Source organism: Rhinatrema bivittatum, chromosome 3 (assembly GCF_901001135.1).
Source record: "Rhinatrema bivittatum chromosome 3, aRhiBiv1.1, whole genome shotgun sequence".
Taxonomy (NCBI): Eukaryota; Metazoa; Chordata; class Amphibia; order Gymnophiona; family Rhinatrematidae; genus Rhinatrema; species Rhinatrema bivittatum.
In genome coordinates this window covers 230,695,369-230,713,957 of record NC_042617.1, presented here as the reverse complement: position 1 = coordinate 230,713,957, position 18,589 = coordinate 230,695,369, and the positions used below count along the sequence as shown (strand labels likewise).

At 45.9% G+C, this 18,589-nt stretch overlaps 1 protein-coding gene across 21 annotated transcripts in view; it reads left to right on the top strand.

Moving 5' to 3' along the window:
- Positions 1-18,589, top strand: part of AFDN (afadin, adherens junction formation factor) — a 1,391,435-nt gene that overhangs the window by 952,804 nt on the left and 420,042 nt on the right. For all 21 annotated transcript variants that reach the window (XM_029594302.1, XM_029594301.1, XM_029594288.1 and 18 more), the window contains 2 exons: positions 10,188-10,253; positions 10,384-10,457. In XM_029594302.1, the coding sequence (XP_029450162.1) occupies positions 10,188-10,253; positions 10,384-10,457 (140 nt within the window). The remainder of the gene's footprint in view (positions 1-10,187; positions 10,254-10,383; positions 10,458-18,589) is intronic.

Below are 18,589 nucleotides of genomic sequence, written 5' to 3'. Positions count from 1 at the left end.
TTTAGCCAAAAAATCATCCTTCAAAAATTGGAAGAAGGATCCATCTGTAGAAAATAGGATAAAACATAAGCATTGTCAAGTTAAGTGTAAAGCATTGATAAGACAGGCGAAGAGAGAATTTGAAATGAAGTTGGCCATAGAGGCAAAAACTCATAATAAAAACTTTTTTAAATATATCCAAAACAAGAAACCTGTGAGGGAGTCGGTTGGACCATTAGATGACCGAGAGGTTAAAGGGGCTCTTAGGGAAGATAAGGCCATTGCAGAAAGACTAAATTAATTCTTTGCTTCTGTGTTTACTAATGAGGATGTTGGGGAGGCAAGGGGACGACGTCTCGGGAGGCCCCTCATCAGCACTTCCCGCTTTTTCGCCAGAATTCATTGTTTTAATGCACAAGGCATTTTTACAGAGCAGGGATCCGAATCTTGGAATTTGGGGTCCCTCTCCCCCCAAACTGGCCTGCTTGACACAGCTTTCGACGGCAGACCCTCCCTTAGGGAGGGCTTCTTTGCCCACAGGGCGTGCGGGGTCCACTCAGCCCCCCCCCCCCCCCCGTGATTCCTATACCGCTGCAACAACCGTCGGGGGATCCATGGCAAGATCCAGATGAGGATGATCCCTCCCTGGCGGCCCAGGTAGAAGGTGACGACCCGAGGGTCCTCCGTATTTTTCAAGCAGCGGAATTGGATGATCTTATCCCCCACATCCTCCAGGAAATGGACATTGACCCTCCTCCGGATCCTGTGGCTCAGGATCCGAAGATTAAGAAAGGGGATCCTCTCCTAGCGGGCTTACGACCTCTAGCGAAAGCTTTTCCCATGCAGCACAACATCTTGCAATTGATTTCAAGGGAGTGGGATACTCCTGAGGCCAATCTTCGAGTCGGTCGAGCCATTGAAAAGTTATACCCTCTCCCCACTGATTTCTTGGAGATTCTTAAGGTTCCTGCTGTTGATTCAGCAGTATCCACGGTCACGAAACATACTACCATCCCGGTCACGGGCGGGACGGCGTTGAAGGATGTCCAGGATCGCAAACTCGAGGTTTACCTCAAGCGTATCTTCGAAGTCTCAGCGTTGGGGATGAGGGCTGCTATCTGCAGTTCCCTAGCACAGCGAGCAGCTCTGCGTTGCGTACAACAGCTTCTCACTTCCCAATCTTTGCCATAGGCAGAGACTATTCAGGCTGGTTGCCTATGGAGCTGATGCTTTTTATGATCTGTTAAGGGTCCTCCCTCGTTCCATGGTGGCGGCGGTGTCCGCTCGTCGTCTTTTGTGGCTACGCAACTGGGCGGCAGATGCTTCGTCTAAGACGCGCTTGAGTTCCCTTCCTTTCAAGGGTAGGTGCCTATTTGGGGAAGATTTGGATCAGATCATCAAATCTCTTAATGAGAATGCGGTGCACAAGCTACCAGAAGATCGTCCACGTTCTTCTAGATCTTTTTATTCCTCCAGAAATAGGTACCGGAATCAACGGAGGTCGCATCCTACTAGACAGCAGACACCTCAGGCTCCTTCTACACGATCCCACACCTGGAACCGGTCCTTTCGAGGGCGCCGCCACGGTAAGGATACTCAAGGGGCAGGTCCTTCCTCGAAGGCTTCACAATGATGCCAGAAGGACCCAAGAGGGGATCCCCCACCTGGGGGGTCGCCTTACTCTCTTTTACAAGGAGTGGGCCCAAATTACGTCGGATCAATGGGTGCTGGACATCTTAAGACAAGGCTACATATTAGTATTTTGTACACGAACCCCGAGATCGTTTTCTGTTTTCTCCTTGCGGTTCCCGTCTCAAACAATTAGCAGTCCGACAGACTCTCGACCTATCCTAGTTCTCAAGACGGTCAACAAGTGTCTCAGAGTTCCTCATTTTCGTATGGAAACGCTCCGTTCAGTGTTAGCAGCCGTGCATCCGGGAGAATTCTTGGCCTCTTTGGACCTTACAGAGGCATACCTTCACATCCCGATCCATCACATTCATCAGCGCTTCTTACGCTTCAAGATTTTGGGACAGCATTTTCAGTTTCGTGCTCTCCCTTTTGGTCTAGCGACGGCTCCGCGTGTCTTCACCAAGATCATGGTAGTGGTGGCGGCGGCGGCGCTCCGCAAGGAGGGTATCCTTGTACATCCCTATCTAGACGACTGGCTCATTCGGGCGAAGTCGAGGACGCAGGGTTACTGTGCTGTAGACAGGGTAGTACAGCTTCTTCAGTCTCTGGGATGGATCGTCAATTTCTCAAAGAGCAAACTGATACCGTCCCAATCGCTGGATTTTCTGGGAGCACACTTCGACACCAGCCGAGCCGAGCTATTTCTGCACCCGGACAGAGCTCGTGCTCTGCGTGCTCAGGTAACACGGTTCATGGCACTAGTTGCTCCCACGGCGTGGGATTATCTTCAGGTACTGGGAACCATGGCCTCAACAATCGATTTGGTTCCGTGGGCCTTCGCTCATCTCAGGCCTCTCCAGAGATCTCTGCTTTCGCGATGGAACCCAGTGTCGAGAGATTTTCAAGCAGTACTGCCCATCCCAGATGTTGTCTTGCTCAGCTTACAGTGGTGGCTGGACCCTCAACAATTAGCTCAGGGAGTGTCTCTACAGAACCCGGATTGGGTGGTCGTCACCACGGATGCCAGTCTCACCGGCTGGGGGGCGGTCTGTCAGGACAGGTCTCTCCAAGGCCGATGGACGATGGAACAGTCCACTTGGCCCATCAATCGGCTGGAGACCAGAGCAGTCCGTCTAGCGCTGCAGGGGTTCTACCCACTGGTTCGCAGTCGAGCGGTTCGGATTCTTTCGGACTATGCAACCACAGTGGCGTACATCAATCGCCAGAGGGGCACCAGAAGCCATCTAGTCTCGTTGGAGACCGACGAGTTGATGACATGGGCGGAGCTACACTTACAGCGGCTAGCGGCTTCGCACATAGCGGGCGTGGACAACGTTCAGGCAGATTTTCTCAGTCGACAACACCTGGATCCCGGAGAGTGGGAACTCTCGGAGGACGCAATGCGAAGGATAGTACAGCGTTGGGGGAGACCCCATGTAGATCTAATGTCAACCGCGACAAATGCAAAGGCCGCCCGGTTCTTCAGCCGCAGGTGAGAGCGCGGCGCGGAAGGAGTCGACGCGCTGGTTCTTCCCTGGCCTCGACAGTGTTTCCTGTATGTCTTTCCTCCGTGGCCTCTAGTGGGCAAGGTTATCCGACGGATAGAGACGCATCAAGGTCTGGTGATCCTAGTTACACCAGAGTGGCCTCGTCGACCATGGTTTGCAGATCTTCTCAATCTGGCAGTAGACGGCCCTCTTCGGCTTAGTCATCTGCCACGTCTTCTTCGCCAAGGACCAATATTTTTCAAGGAGGCAGATCGCTTCTGTCTTGCGGCTTGGCTTTTGAGAGGCGTCAATTGAGACGGCGCGGATATCCAGAATCTGTCATCTCCACGCTCCTGAAAGCTAGGAAGACATCCACGTCGGTTAATTATGTCAGAGTATGGAAGGTTTTTGAGGAATGGTGCGAGTCAAAATCGATTCTACCAACGCAGGCCTCTGTGACACATGTGCTTTCCTTCCTACAGGCTGGTCTAGATTTGGGCCTTGCCTATAATTCTCTTCATGTGCAGGTGGCGGCGTTGGGAGCCTTCCTACGTAGTAATGACAGGGAGCTTCTGGCCTCACATCCAGATATCCTACGTTTTCTAAAGGGGGTTAAACACTTGAAGCCTCCAATTAGACCACCTTGTCCTTCTTGGAATCTCAATTTGGTACTCCGGGCTCTATGTGCACCGCCTTTTGAGCCTCTGACTTCGGCCACACTCAAGGATGTCACCCTTAAGACCATCTTCCTGGTGGCGATCAGCTCAGCACGTCGGATCTCTGAACTACAAGCTCTATCATGTAGGGAGCCATACCTTCGTTTCACGCCAGGGGGAGTATCCCTGCGGACAGTTCCATCTTTTCTGCCGAAGGTGGTCTCGACTTTCCATCTCAACCAATCGATAGAGCTTCCGTCATTTTTATCCTCTAATTCTTCTGACCTACGTCGGTTGGATGTCCGACGTTCTTTGATACATTATTTGGAGGTCACTAATGAATTTTGACTCTCCGATCATTTGTTTGTCCTTTGGTCGGGACCCAGGAAGGGTTGCATGGCATCCAAACAATCAATCGCTCGCTGGCTGAAAGGAGTGATTATAGCCGCATACATCGGAGTGGGTAAGTCTCCACCTTTAACTGTTAAGGCGCATTCTCTCCGCGCTCAAGCGACGTCGTGGGCGAAAAGTTCTGCAGTTTCTTCTCAGGAAATCTGTAGGGCGGCCACATGGAAGTCTCTCAACACTTTCGCAAGACATTATCGTCTAGACATTCGCGCGCCGTCTCACGGTCAGCTTGGAGACAGGGTCATACGGGCAGGGCTGTCCGCGACCCACCCATGATGGGGAAGCTTTGGTACATCCCACAGTCTGGAATGATCCTGGTACGTACAGGGAAAAGAAAATTATTCCTTACCTGCTAATTTTCGTTCCTGTAGTACCATGGATCATTCCAGACCCCTCCCTGGTTTTGGGGGTTCTTTGTGGGCCATCCCTGCTTTCCTGTCTTCACAATATTTTCACTCTGTATCTCTAGTTATTGCGAGCTGTGTCTTTGAACACAGTGCTGTTTGCAAGTTCTCAGTTACAGTTTTTTGAGTACAAGTTAGTTGCTGTCACAGCTGTTATTTTTTTCTCTATATTTTTTAGATTAATTGATTCCTCTGGTTCTGTCTCTTCTCGTCTTGGCTTTGCTAGTCCAGTTACTGAGGATTGAGGCGAGGGAGGCGTGGCTATATTTATTTTTATTTATTTATTTATTTGTGTTTTTCTATACCGGCATTCACGGAAATTCGTATCATGTCGGTTTACATAAAACAAGGGGAGAGCAATACATTATAACGAACATAACTAAAACATAAAAGTATACATTACAAAAGTATAACAAGTGCATGGAAGAATAAGTTACAATAAAACAGGGGTTATTCTAATATAGGTCCTCCCCTGGGAATTTTTGGTTCTAACTCCATCTGCTGGACAGGGAACATAACCCACAGTCTGGAATGATCCATGGTACTACAGGAACGAAAATTAGCAGGTAAGGAATAATTTTCTTATCAAAATCGTAGAGCATATAGAAAGACATGATTTAATGGAACACAGTCAACGTGGATTTACCCAAGGGAAGTCTTGCCTAACAAATCTGCTTCATTTTTTTGAAGGGGTTAATTAAACATGTGGATAAAGGTGAACCGGTAGATGTAGTGTATTTGGATTTTCAGAAGGCGTTTGACAAAGTCCCTCATGAGAGGCTTCTAAGAAAACTAAAAAGTCATGGGATAGGCGGCAATATCCTTTCGTGGATTACAAACTGGTTAAAAGACAGGAAACAGAGTAGGATTAAATGGTCAATTTTCTCAGTGGAAAAGGGTAAACAGTGGAGTGCCTCAGGGATCTGTACTTGGACTGGTGCTTTTCACTATATATATATATATATAAATGATCTGGAAAGCAATACGATGAGCAAGGTTATCAAATTTGCGGATGATACAAAATTATTCAGAGTAGTTAAATCACAAGCAGACTGTGATACATTACAGGAGGACCTTGCAAGACTGGAAGATTGGGCATCCAAATGGCAGATGAAATTTTAATGTGGACAAGTGCAAGGTGTTGCATATAGGGAAAAAAATAACCCTTTCTGTAGTTACACGATGTTAGGTTCCATATTAGGAGCTACCACCCAGGAAAAATATCTAGGCATCATAGTGGATAATACTTTAAAATCGTCAGCTCAGTGTGCTGCAGCAGTCAAAAAAGCAAACACAATGTTAGGAATTATTAGGAAGGGAATGGTTAATAAAAAGGAAAATGTCATAATGCCTCTATATCGCTCCATGGTGAAGACCGCACCTTGAATACTGTGTACAGTTCTGGTTGCCACATCTCAAAAAAGATATAGTTGTGATGGAGAAAGTACAGAGAAGGGCAACTAAAATGATAAAGGGGATGGAACAGCTCCCCTATGAGGAAAGGCTGAAGAGGTTAGGGCTGTTCAGCTTGGAGAAGAGATGGTTGAGGGGGGATATGATAGAGGTCTTGAATGAGTAGATGTGACTCGGTTATTTACACTTTCGAATAATAGAAGGACTAGGGGGCATTCCATGAAGTTAGCAAGTAGCACATTTAAGACTAATCGGAGAAAATTCTTTTTCACTCAACGCACAATAAAGCTCTGGAATTTGTTGCCAGAGGATGTGGTTAGTGCAGTTAGTGTAGCTGGGTTCAAAAAAGGTATGGATAAGTTCTTGGAGGAGAAGTCCATAAACGGCTATTAATCAAGTTTACTTATTTATTTATTTTTGTATTTATTTTTAATTTTTATATACCTATGTTCTTGTAAGAAATACAAATCACTCCGGTTTACATAAAACAATGAAATGCCCAAAATAGAGGAAGGGGCTTTACATGGAACAATAGAACAGAATGCCAATTGAACATAGTAATATTATAATATAGTGTAGATACAGTATAAATACAGTATAAATACAAGAAACGTTTGAACTCAAAATCATAGTACAGTTAAAAAAAATCATAATAGTAAAACTCAGTGAGGTATCCCATAATTTGGGTTTATCATCGCATCTAGGCAGCATTAAGAGTCTGGGAAGGCTTGGCGGAAAAGCCAGGATTTTAGCTTTTTTTTGAACTCCTGATGACTTGGTTCTAGTCTTAGATCTGGGGGGAGCGCGTTCCATTGGTGTGGGCCTGCTGAAGATAATGCTCGTTTACTCAATGATGATTTTACCTGTGGGGCATGCAGTGTGCCTTTGTATGCGCTTCTAATTGGTCTGGAAGATGTATGAGGTTGAAGTTGAGTGCTTAACATGATAGGAGCAAGTTTGTATGTCGCTTTGTGAACGATTGTGAGTACTTTATAGAGGATCCTGTGTTTAATAGGAAGCCAGTGTAGGTTACGAAGGATTGGAGTGATATGATCTCTTTTGTTAGAGTTTGTGAGGATTCTAGGAATAGCCACTGCTATTAATTGCATCAGTAGCATGGGATCTTCTTAGTGTTTGGATAATTGCCAGGTTCTTGTGGCCTGGTTTGGCCTCTGTTGGAAACAGGATGCTGGGCTTGATGGAGGTGGTGGGTCTGACCCACCATGGCAGTTTCTTATGTTCTTATGAGGAGAAGGGGATTGAATGAGTAAGTGGGAAGGGAAGCGAATGAGAGAGAGGAGTCGGGGATAGTGGAAGGACTAGGTGGCCTCCTAGTCTGCCATGGCCTCTGAGGGTGGTGAAGGCGATGGCATGTCCTTTTTCCCACTGCACTGGCCCAGAAGAGAAAGTAGTGTCCCATGGCCCACACAAGCAGGAAGAAAACCATGCCCACTGTTATTATCAGGAAGATTAGCAGCATGCCCAGAAAAAACAGCTCATCAGCACAGGGTCTGCAGAGGAAAAACAGGTTGCAGCCTGGCAAGCGCTGCAGGAAGGAACAGGAGACCAGAGTAAGGTCATCCTGCAAGGCATGAAAGAACAGTGACTGGTGCTGTGGGAAGAAGCAGTAGGCCAAAGTGGGATTAGCGTGACCCTGCCTGAAGGAGTCATCCTGTAGGCGTGGTAGCCATAGTCTGTCCTGGCTTGTGCTTCCAAGCTTCAGAGGTATGAAAAAAGTGAATGAGTGAGAGAGAAAGCATATGTGTGCAACAGGTGTCAGCAAGCGAGAGCAGTTTTCTTTATGTGAGCATGTATATGAACATGTGGGAGGGGAGAGTGCAGGGCTGGGTGAGTGTGTGAGTATGTGAGATGGAGAGAGCAGGGGGGTTTGTGAGCATTTGACTAAGTGAGCGAGTAGGGGTGTGTGTATATAAGAGAGAGAGAAGAAAGTGTGTGTAAATTTTAAGATACAAAACTCTTCAGCTTACAAACACTGACTTGACTGTTGTCACACTGCTATTTAATCAACAGAAATATTTTAATACACTGTAAAATATGCAATTCAGAAAAAACGTTTGTAAATAATTACTGTGAATGCTGCATGGAATTCAAAAATAACCTACAAAAGTCTAACATATGAGATCAATATAATGTGGGAGGAAAAGACCTGAGTTGAAATTGTCAAAGATTTGAATACAAATGCAGGGGCAATAAGGTGCACTGTGATTTCCATGCAATTTCCCTTCCACTTCAACACATTTTCTGCTTGTGAAACTAACAACTAATACAACTAAAAGGCAATAATGCACGACAATGTGCACCGTTAGTAAATCATCCCATTAATCAAATGTGTGGAATTTACCATAGATTGGTGAATCATTCCCTTAATCCAGTAAGTAGCAATACTTTTCCAGATTCTGCAAAATATCAACTTGCTCCTTTTTTAGCTCTTTCTGTTTTTTTATAGATTTCTATTCTTTCTTGTTTTAATATTATATTTCATGTATCTTAACACGTTATGGAATAAAGGAATATATATAATTTTATCCATGTCAACTGTTTTCAGAAATTTCCTGATTTTATTTATTTATTTATTTATTTTTACTTTTTATATACCGGTGTTCCTGTATGACATACAAATCACATCGGTTTACAGTGAAACATTGAAATAAAGCAAAAGAGATTCGCACGCAGGCAGTACATGGAACAAGGAATACAAACTGGGATAAGGGAGACTATTCTAGTTAAGTTATTGAATGGTCCTGAAAACCGATAAACAGCTAAAAACGAATCAACAAATAAACAGATAACTATAACACGTAGTCAGTACAAAGAATGGGGAGAAGGGCCAAATACAGCATGTAAGAGTAAACAGAGATCTGCAGCGTAGAATACTAGTAGGGTATATCGTGCCCAGAACAATCTTAAATGAATCGGACATTGCGGAAATATGGAGAAACGAGCAGGCAGGATGTGAAGCGAAGGTCTTAGGTTCCTGGATAAGCTTGGCAGAAAGGCCAAGAAAAAGGCATTTTAGTTGTCCATACTATTCTCATAATTTTTCTGCATCTGTGTGATACCTGCATTATTTCCTGATGAAGGTCAGCACAGCAGTGTTCCCTGTTTATTTAAACTCAAAGTGGTGGGAGTGGCTAAGCAGGAGGACATTTCTAAAACTTTAAACACTAAAGTTACGAATAAAATGTATATTAAAAGAAAAAGATGGCTCTGATAAACGTTTTGTGAATTTGAGTTGCACAGAGCTGCAGAAGCAGTTGGGTAAGGTTCTGGTGGTCAGCGGAGGTAAGCAATTCCCTAACAATCAGGCCAATACAGTAAAACCTGCGGGAGAGCCGGCGCTCCGAGGCGAGCGCCCGCTCTCCCGACGTGCGCACAGGCCACTCTCCCTTGCGCGCAATTTAGTATGCAATTGAGGGCCCGCAGTAAAAAGAGGCGCTAGGGACACTAGCACGTCGCTAGCGCCTCTTTTTTGACAGGAGCGGCGGCTGTCAGCGAGTTTGACAGCCGTCGCTCAATTTTGCCGGCGTCTGTTCTCAAACCCGCTGACAGCCACAGGTTTGGAAAACGGACACCGGCATAATTGAGCGTCCGTTTTCTGACCCACGGGCCGCCGGCCGATTTTAAGTTTGTTTGTTTTTTTTTTTGTTTGTTTTTTTTTTAATTTAAATTTTTTTTTTTTTTTAATTTTGGGGCATCCGACTTAATATCGCTATAATATTAAGTCGGAGGGTGTACAGAAAAGCAGATTTTCTGCTTTTCTGTACACTTCCCCGGTGCCAGCAGAAATTAACGCCAGCCTTTGGGCAGGCGTTAATTTTTGAAAGTAAAATGTGTGGCTTCGCTGCACGTTTTGCTTTCTGGATCGCGCGGGAATAACTAATAGGGCCATCAACATGCATTTGCATGTTGCGGGCGCTATTAGTTTTGGGGGTGTTGGCTGCGCGTTTTCGACGTGCTATTACCCCTTACTGTATAAGCGGTAAAGCTAGCGCGTCAAACGCGCGGCCAAACCCGGGCTAACAGTGCAGTCCACCGGAGCGCACTTTACTGTATCGGCCTGCATGGAAGGAATTGTGCAGAGAGCCAGCAAATTTTTTTCTGACTACAAAACAAAGCAGTTGGTGACTGCATATGAGAATGTGATTTTACATTAAAATGTAATCATATTTTTATCTTTGTTTCTTCAGGGTGCAGGCCAGGAGAAACTAGGAATCTATATCAAGTCAGTGGTGAAAGGAGGAGCTGCAGAAGTGGTTTGTAATATTTTAAAACATTGAACTTATATAGCTATTATTTAAAGCTGTGATTTTAAAGCAAAAAGCTATGAAATCTAATGTTAGCAACACGTGTAAAACATCTTTCTTTTCTTGTTCATGTGAATAGGATGGCCGTCTAGCAGCTGGAGATCAATTGCTTAGTGTAGATGGGCGAAGTCTTGTGGGACTGTCCCAGGAAAGGTAAAGTTTTGTCACTTATTTTATTTATTTACTTCTATTTATTACCTGCCCATTACCAGAAACCTGTTCTGGGCGACTTAAAAAAAAAAACCCACAGACTATTAATATCATGCAAATAAACAATACAACCGATTAATTTAAATAAATTCAAGCAACTTCAGGCAGATTCAAAAGCTTCACGTAAGAGGAAATCCTTAATTTGCTTCCTAAACGTACCATAATTTTATAAATGGTGAATTTCCTCAGGAAGACCACTCCACAGGCGTGAAACAGCCCAGGACAAAGCCCGATTTCTGTTTCCTGTAGCCTAGCCATTATAGCCCCGGAGCTGGCAACAAAGAGGCCCCTGTAGATCTCAGTACCCAAACTGGGCTATACCAAGACACCAGTGTCCTCAAATACTCCACTCATTCCCCATGAATGGCCCTAAAAACTGAAGTTAGAACCTTAAAATTATAAAATTATAGAAATTTTCCAAAAGTAATTAATTAAAAAAAAAAAGAAAAGTTTTGATGGAAGCCAGTTTTACAGCAGTAACAGCCATGAATTGTTTAGGATAAGTATCTACCAACTTTGCACCATGGGATGGTGCAGATTTGCCCAATCTTCTTGGCAGAAGAGCTCAAGATCTTTCAAGTTAGCTGGAGATCATTTGTGAGCTGCAGTCTTCAAATCTTGCCACAGATTTTGTATTGGATTCAGACTGGGTTTTGACTAGCCACTCAAGAACATTGCCTCTTATGAGATACACCATTTTTTCCTTTGTTCTTAGTTCCAGGTCTATGGCAGACTGGAACAAGTTTACCTCAAGAATCTTTTCCTCATTCTTTGCAAACCTTGCTGACCCCACTATTGCAAAACATCCCCACAACATAATGCTGCCACCATCATACTTTCTTTCAGGGCAAGAAGGATGGCAGTCCTCATAGATGATGACATCATCTGATGGAGCCCGACTCGGAAAGCTTGTGTCACTGAGCCTCACTGAGCATACACACGCATGCCATTTTTCCACTCATCCATGAAGGGGGCTCCTTCATTCTGTATTTTTCTGCGGAGCCCTCTGATCACTGTTTTTTTCCTCACGTCTTCAACCTTTAGGCCTTTGGGGTTTTTCTGATCAGCAGGATCATTCATCATGGCCCCCATGGTTTTTTTTTACCCAGTAGTTCTGTAAGTGTTTGTTCTAGTCTCTGTTCTGCAGCAGTGTGCAGTTTGAAGAAACATAGAAATGACGGCAGAAAAAGACCAAATGGTCCATCCAGTCTGCCCAGCAAGCTTATGATAGCAACTACTGCACTATACAAGTCACTTTTATAATGATCAGTTTCCCAGACCGTCAAAGTCAGGGCCCTTGTTGGTTGCTGGTTGAGTCCAATTCCCCATTACCTCTTGCCGTTGAAGCAGAGAGCAATGTTGAAGTTGCATCAACAATATCAGGCTAATTGGTTAAGGGTAGTAAGCGCCGCATCAGCAAGTCACCCCCATGCTTGTTTTCCCAGACTGTACAATTCAATGACCTTATTGGTTGCTGTCTGAATCTAATTCCCCTTTTCCTCTTTTCCCCCTGCCGTTGAAGCAGAGAGCAATGATGGAGTTGTATTAACAGCATAAAGGCTTATTGGTTAAGGGTAGTAACCGCCTCACCAGCAAGTTACCCCATGTAATCTTTTTTTTTTTTTTTCATTCATATCCTCTAGCCTTAAGGGATCCACAGTGTTTATCCCATGCCCCTTCAAATCTTTTACTGTTTTTGTCTTCACCACCTCTTCCGGAAAGGCATTCCAGGCATTCACCACCCTCTCCATGAAGAAATATTTTCTGACATTGATTCTGAGTTGTCCCTGGAGTTTCATTTCGAGACCCCAGTTCTACTGATTTATTTCCAATGGAAAAGGTTTGTCGTTGATTGTGCTTCATTAAAACCTTTCAGGTATCTGAAGTTCTGTATCATATCTTTCCTGCACCTCCTCTCCCCCAGGGTATTCATATTTAGGTCCTTCAACCTCTCCTTATAAATCATTTGATTGAGACCCCCACCATTTTGGTTGCCCTTCTCTGGACCACTTCTATCCTGTCTCTGTACCTTTTGAGATACGGTCTCCAGAACTGAACACAGTACTCCAGATGAGGCCTCACCAAGGACCCTGTACAAGGGGACTATCACCTCCTTATTCTTACTGGTTATTCCTCTCTCAGTGTAGCCCAGCATTCTTCTGGCTTTTGCTATCCACTTGACACATTGTTTTGCCATCTTCAGATTGCTAGACACTAACACCCCAAGGTCCCTCTCTTGCTCCTTGCCCAACAGCCCTTCACCCCCATCACATACAGCTCTTTTGGATTACCACACCCCAGATGCATGACTCTGCACTTCTTGGCAGTGAATCCCAGCTGCCATATCTTCAACCACTGTTCAAGCTTCCTTAAATCACGTCTCATTCTCTGTACTCCTTCCACCGTGTCCACTCTGCAGAGATCTTAGTATGATCCGCAAATAGACAAACTTTACCTTCTATCCCTTCTGCAGTGTCGCTTACCAAAGATACTGAACAGAACCAGTCCCAACACCAATCCCTTTGGCACTCCACTTAACACCGTTTTCTCTTCAGAACAGGTTCCATTTACTATCATACTCTGTCTTCTATTTGTCAACCAGTTTATAATCCATACCACCACCTTGGCACTCACTCCCAAGCTTCTCATTTTATTCATGAGTCTGGGTGGGACCATATCAAAAGCTTTACTAAAATCCAAGTAAATCACATCAAGCACTCTTCCCTGATCTGATTCTCTAGTTACCCAATCAAAAAAAAATCATATTTGTCTGACCTTCCCCTGGTGAATCCATGCTGCCTCGGATCAAGCAACCCACTGGATTGTAGATAGTTCACTATCCTTTCCTTCAGCAGAGTCTCCATTAATTTTCCCACCACTGAAGTGATGCTAACTGGTCTCTAGTTTCCAGCCTCCTCTCACCCTTGTGAAGCGGGACCAGCACCGCTCTTCTCCAGTCACTTGGTACCACTCCCTTTTCCAGGGATCTATTGAACAGGTCACACAGCGGACCCGCCAGCACATATCTGAGCTCACTCAGTATCCTGGGATGAACCTCATCAGGCTCCATGGCTTTGTCCACTTTGTTTTCCTAGCTCTTCCCATACATTCTCTTCTGTAAATGGAGTTTTGTCTACTCCACCCCCATCCACAGTCTTGTTAACTAGCGACAGTCCTTTTCCAGGATACTCTTTAGTGAACACTGAACTGAAGTAATTGTTTAATATTTCTGCCATTTCTTCGTCTCTCTCCACACATTGGTACCAGGGGGCATTATTCCACTGCCACCATCGAGTCTCATTTTGCTTCCCTTCTTTATCGGTCAAACATATCTAGTGGGTTTCAGCATTGCCCCCGTTGCAGCAGAATAATGTTTTATAATAGATCCCCCATGATAGCTGTGTCTGGAGATATCCATGATGTCCATGGGTGTCACAAATGCATGACCATGACCCAGAAGGGCCACCAGTCTCAGTTGGAACAGATGGAGAAACTTTGAGGGCACCAGAAGATCAATCCACTGGCATTGGAGGCATCGACATTAAAGGACCTCGGAGCATCATCAACAGGAAGACCATCTGCTTCCTCTGTGTCAGTGGCAAACAGAAAACCTAGAGATAGGCCATTCACTGGCTCTTCCCGCTTTAAGATGGTGTTGGTTTTAGTCCCTTAAGGAGTTCTGATGCTGGCCATCAAGAGAAGCCGAAGAAGCATCAGCATCAATCTCTGTTAATTCAGGGAGCGAGGATGGTCCAGCACTTGCCGAGAAAGCCCACCCCCAAGTGGTCCCGTGGTGAAAAGAGTAATTATCTCAATCCTGGGACTCTTGACAGCCTCCAATGTTCCAGGTAATGGTAAATGGAACTTCCTTTGAAGAAAGAACAGTATAAGTATAGTCCCTCAAGGATCAGTTTTGGGTCCAGTTCTGTTAAATGTCTTCATGAATGATATTGCAGAGGGATTAAAGGGAAATGTTTGTCTTTTTGCGGATGATACTAAGATTTGCAACAGAGTGGACACACCTGAAAGAGTAGAGAAAATGAAAAAAATTAAGAAAGCTTGAAGAGTGGTTGAAGGTTTGGCAACTAGATTTCAATGTCAAGATTTCAATGTAGAGTTATGCACTTGGGGTGCAGTAATCCAGTTGAACCATATGCGATAGGGGGTGAAATACTTATGTGCACTGACCAGGAAAGGAACCTTGGGGTGATAGTGTCTGGATAAATGACGGATCAAAGCAATGTGACAAGGTGATGGCTAAAGCCAGATGAATGCTGTGGATGTTTGGAGAAAGAAATAAACAGCAAGAAAAAAGAGGTGATAACGCCCTTGTGCTTGTCTTTGCTGAGGCCTCACCTGGAGTGCTGCGTTCAGTTCTGAAGAACGTATCTCCAAAGAAAGAGACAAGATGGAGGCAGTTCAGAGAAGGGCAACTAAGGTAATTTTCCTAGCGTGTAGCAGATGGACTCAAAACAAGTGGGTATAGTGTGCTCGTGCTAGCAGTTGGAGACTGATCTGACTTCAGCACGGGTACATATACCCCCGCAGGAAGTGCAGCAAATTAGTAATTTCCATCTCCAAAGCAGTTTGGAGCCACCTTACGCTCGCTGGGCATTTTTCCAAATTATAACGACTAAATTCTTAGAAGAAATCCTACCTGAAGACGAGCCCCGCACTCCTGCGGTGATACCCTCGGGTCCCTCCCCCAGTTGAGTTTCCCGAGGTGATTTCCGTGCTCCCTCGGAGGTGAGTGCCTCGGTCCGGTGGCCGGATCGCGGCAGGGACCTAGCCCCTGAGTGAGAAGGGCTCGGGCGCGGCTTAGAGGCAGCCTTGGTCCCGGTGAGGACTTTGCCCCCGAGTGAGACAACGTTCGGGCGCGGCTTAGAGGCAGCGGGTACACTTCCTCGAGCGTGGCGGTGACGGTACTCACCCTCTCCCCCCGCAGCCGGAGACCGCCCGGTTCGCAGCCGGGAAGCGCTGAAGACAAGGTAAGGCGTACATCTTTACTTACTGGTCTCCGAAGAGCGAGGATTAGCAGGGTCTGCCTACGTGGCAGCCCGCCAAGGAGGTCGCCATTTTGCCTGCTCGCAAGCCCTGGTTTGCCGCCTCGATCTAAGCGGGACGACGGGCGTGTATGTTAGGCGCCCGAAACGATTTGGGCGCCCATTACTGGTGATACGCGCACGCTGCTAGGCGCACATTGATACGCGCACGCTGATACGCGCACGTTGATAGCATAGGCGCACGCTGATACGCGCACATTGATAGGCGCACTTGATAGGCGCACATAGTTACGCGCACGCTGATACGCGCACGTTCATACGTGCACATTGCTACGCGCATGTTTATAGGCGTAAGCTTATAGGCGCTCATTGATAGGGAGCTCAGACGCGATGGAGCGTAAGAGAGCCCATGGGGCCGCAGAGCCGGCACCTCCAGACTCGGGCATAAGAGCTCTAGGCCTCTGCTCAGGATGCCACACAGAGCGAGGAAACAGACTCCCTATGTGCCCAATGTGAAGAGGCCCTGGTAGTTCCAGACCAGGGCCGGTCTCAGCCCAGTTTGACTGCCAGTTCCTCAGGGAACACCCCGAACCTAGCAGGCCGCGGTGAGCAGCCAGGGAACCCTACAGACCTGGTGCCCCTACGGCTAGAACCTGCTTCCCTCTCCTGGGTGGAATTATTCAAGGGGATTCATGCCTTCGTCAAGATGCAGTCTGATCCCCGACCGGACCGATACATACCGGATGTCCCTGCCCCGGGACCCTCAAGACCTACGCATGGCCACCCGCCACCCGGAAACCCCACTTATGGGGACTCGGATTATTCTGAGGAAGATGGCGAGCCCCCCGAGGAGGGAGAACTCCCCTCGGAGATAGAACCATATCGAACCATGAGACGCTGGCGTGCCCGATGGTAGACGCCATAGTTAGCGCAATTGTGAAGCGCACCACCATTCCGGTGGAGGGAGGGGCGGCCCTCAAGGATGCACATGACCGGCGCATGGACGCCATTCTGAAACAAGCCTTTGAGGTAGCAGCCATGTCCCTACGAATTGCGACCTGCTGCACCGTGGTGACGCGCTTCTGCTTATCACAAGCCAGGAACAACATCCCGGGAGAAGAAATGGAATCAGCCCTCTCGTTCCTCACTGACGCTGCCTCCGACCTAGTTCGTACAGCAGCCAAAGGAGTATCATCCTCAGTGGCAGCCAGAAGACACCTCTGGCTACGTAATTGGTCGGCCGACTCCTCCTCCAAGACTCGCCTCAAGAGAATGCCCTTTAAGGGATCCCTCTTGGTCGGCAGCGACCTCGAGAAATTGGCTAATACATGGGGCGCCTCTCCATTACCCCGTCTACCGGAAGACAGGTCCAAGAATTTGTGTGCTCCCCTCTGAAGCATCTTCTGCGCTCTTTCGTGAAGTACGGTGTTTAACATTTGGAGGATGTTATTATATTCTGCCTGATTGTGCAGGGATTTATTATGGCTCAAGCTAAGTTTCGCCACTTGCAGCTGCCTTTCCAGGGATAGGATCTTCTGACTAAGAGCCTTGGCCCTAGTTATCAAATAGGAAGTGATTTCCCCCCTCATTACCGCTTTACTGGCTGCCCAATAAAGCCATGGATCAGACTTGGGTTGCTGATTATTTTGTTCATATTCCTGCCATTTTTTCTGTAGGAACTCCCGAAACTGAACATCCCCCCTTAAGGAGCTTGGGAATCTCCAGAGCCTAGTACCGCTCTCCTCTAACCCCTCCTCTATGTCCACCCTAAACAGCGCATGGTCCGATATTTCTATTGGGCCAATTTTTACTTGCTGAACCTTAGATAACAAAGATGACGAGACCAGAATGTAATCTATCCTAGACATTGTGGAGTGAGCCTTGGACACGTGAGTGTAATCTCTTTCAGTCGGATTTAAAGTGCGCCAGATATCCAGTAGTTGTAACTCAGCACACACATAAGAAATGCCTTTCGCCTTCATATCTGGGGCTGTCAGAGTAGGGTGGGATCTGTCCATACTAGGATCACTCACGCAATTAAAGTCTACCATGACATGGACAGGTCCCTTCATTCACTGCCAGTATCTTACTAACCAGTCCCTGAAAGAAAGAGTGTTGATAGGAGTTTGGGGCATATATTACAGATGGTTATCTCCTTCCCTTGCATCTTCCCAACTAAAATAAGAAAGCATCCTTGCTCATCTGTCATTTGCTGATGGACGGAAAATTGTACATTTTTATGTATTAGAGTTGCCACCCCTGCTTGCGCCCCACGGCGGGTGCAAAAAAGCATTGTCCTACCCATTGCCATTTTAACTTTAAGCTTTCTGATGCAGACAGGTGTGTTTCTTGTAAGGCAGCAATCCCCACCTTCTGTCTCTGAAGGGCACTTAACACTTTTTGCTGCTTGATAGGGGTGCCGATACCCCCCACATTCCAAGACACGTATCTGACTTTACCTATCCTGTTTCTAGGCAATCTTGTGCGACTTTTTCCAAGTCTTTGAAGGGTATAATTTTTATTTTTTTTTAGTTTATAAGATTTTATTAAACATTTTGCAATAGAAAAACAAAATAACAATGGCATAGTAATATACACTGTAGTCCCAAATAACATAAAAAAGAACGAAACATGGTTACATCACCTTAGAAACGTACAGTGTCCATACACAAAAGGGAAAATAACCATAATGATACATAAGTGCCAGAAACAGGAAGAGCGAAACATAAAACGATAGAAAAAGAGTAGAGGAAACGAATAAGATAAGAAAAAAGAAAAGGAAAAAGAAAAAAGAAAAGGCGAAGAGAAAGAAAGGGATACTACGAGAAATAAGGTAAAATAAAGAAGAAAGACCAAGAGGATCGTGCATCAGCAAAGAAACAGCGTAGAACAGATAGACAAAAGAGGGGAAGCATACAAGGGAAATGATACATAAGAAAAAGGAACTATAAAGAATTAATGTAGATGTCTAACGGTTTCCACACCTGAGCCCATTTGCCTAGTCGCCCATATTTGAGGGCCATGGCACGTTCATATTTAGTGTACAAGCTAACAGTATTCCACCACAATGGT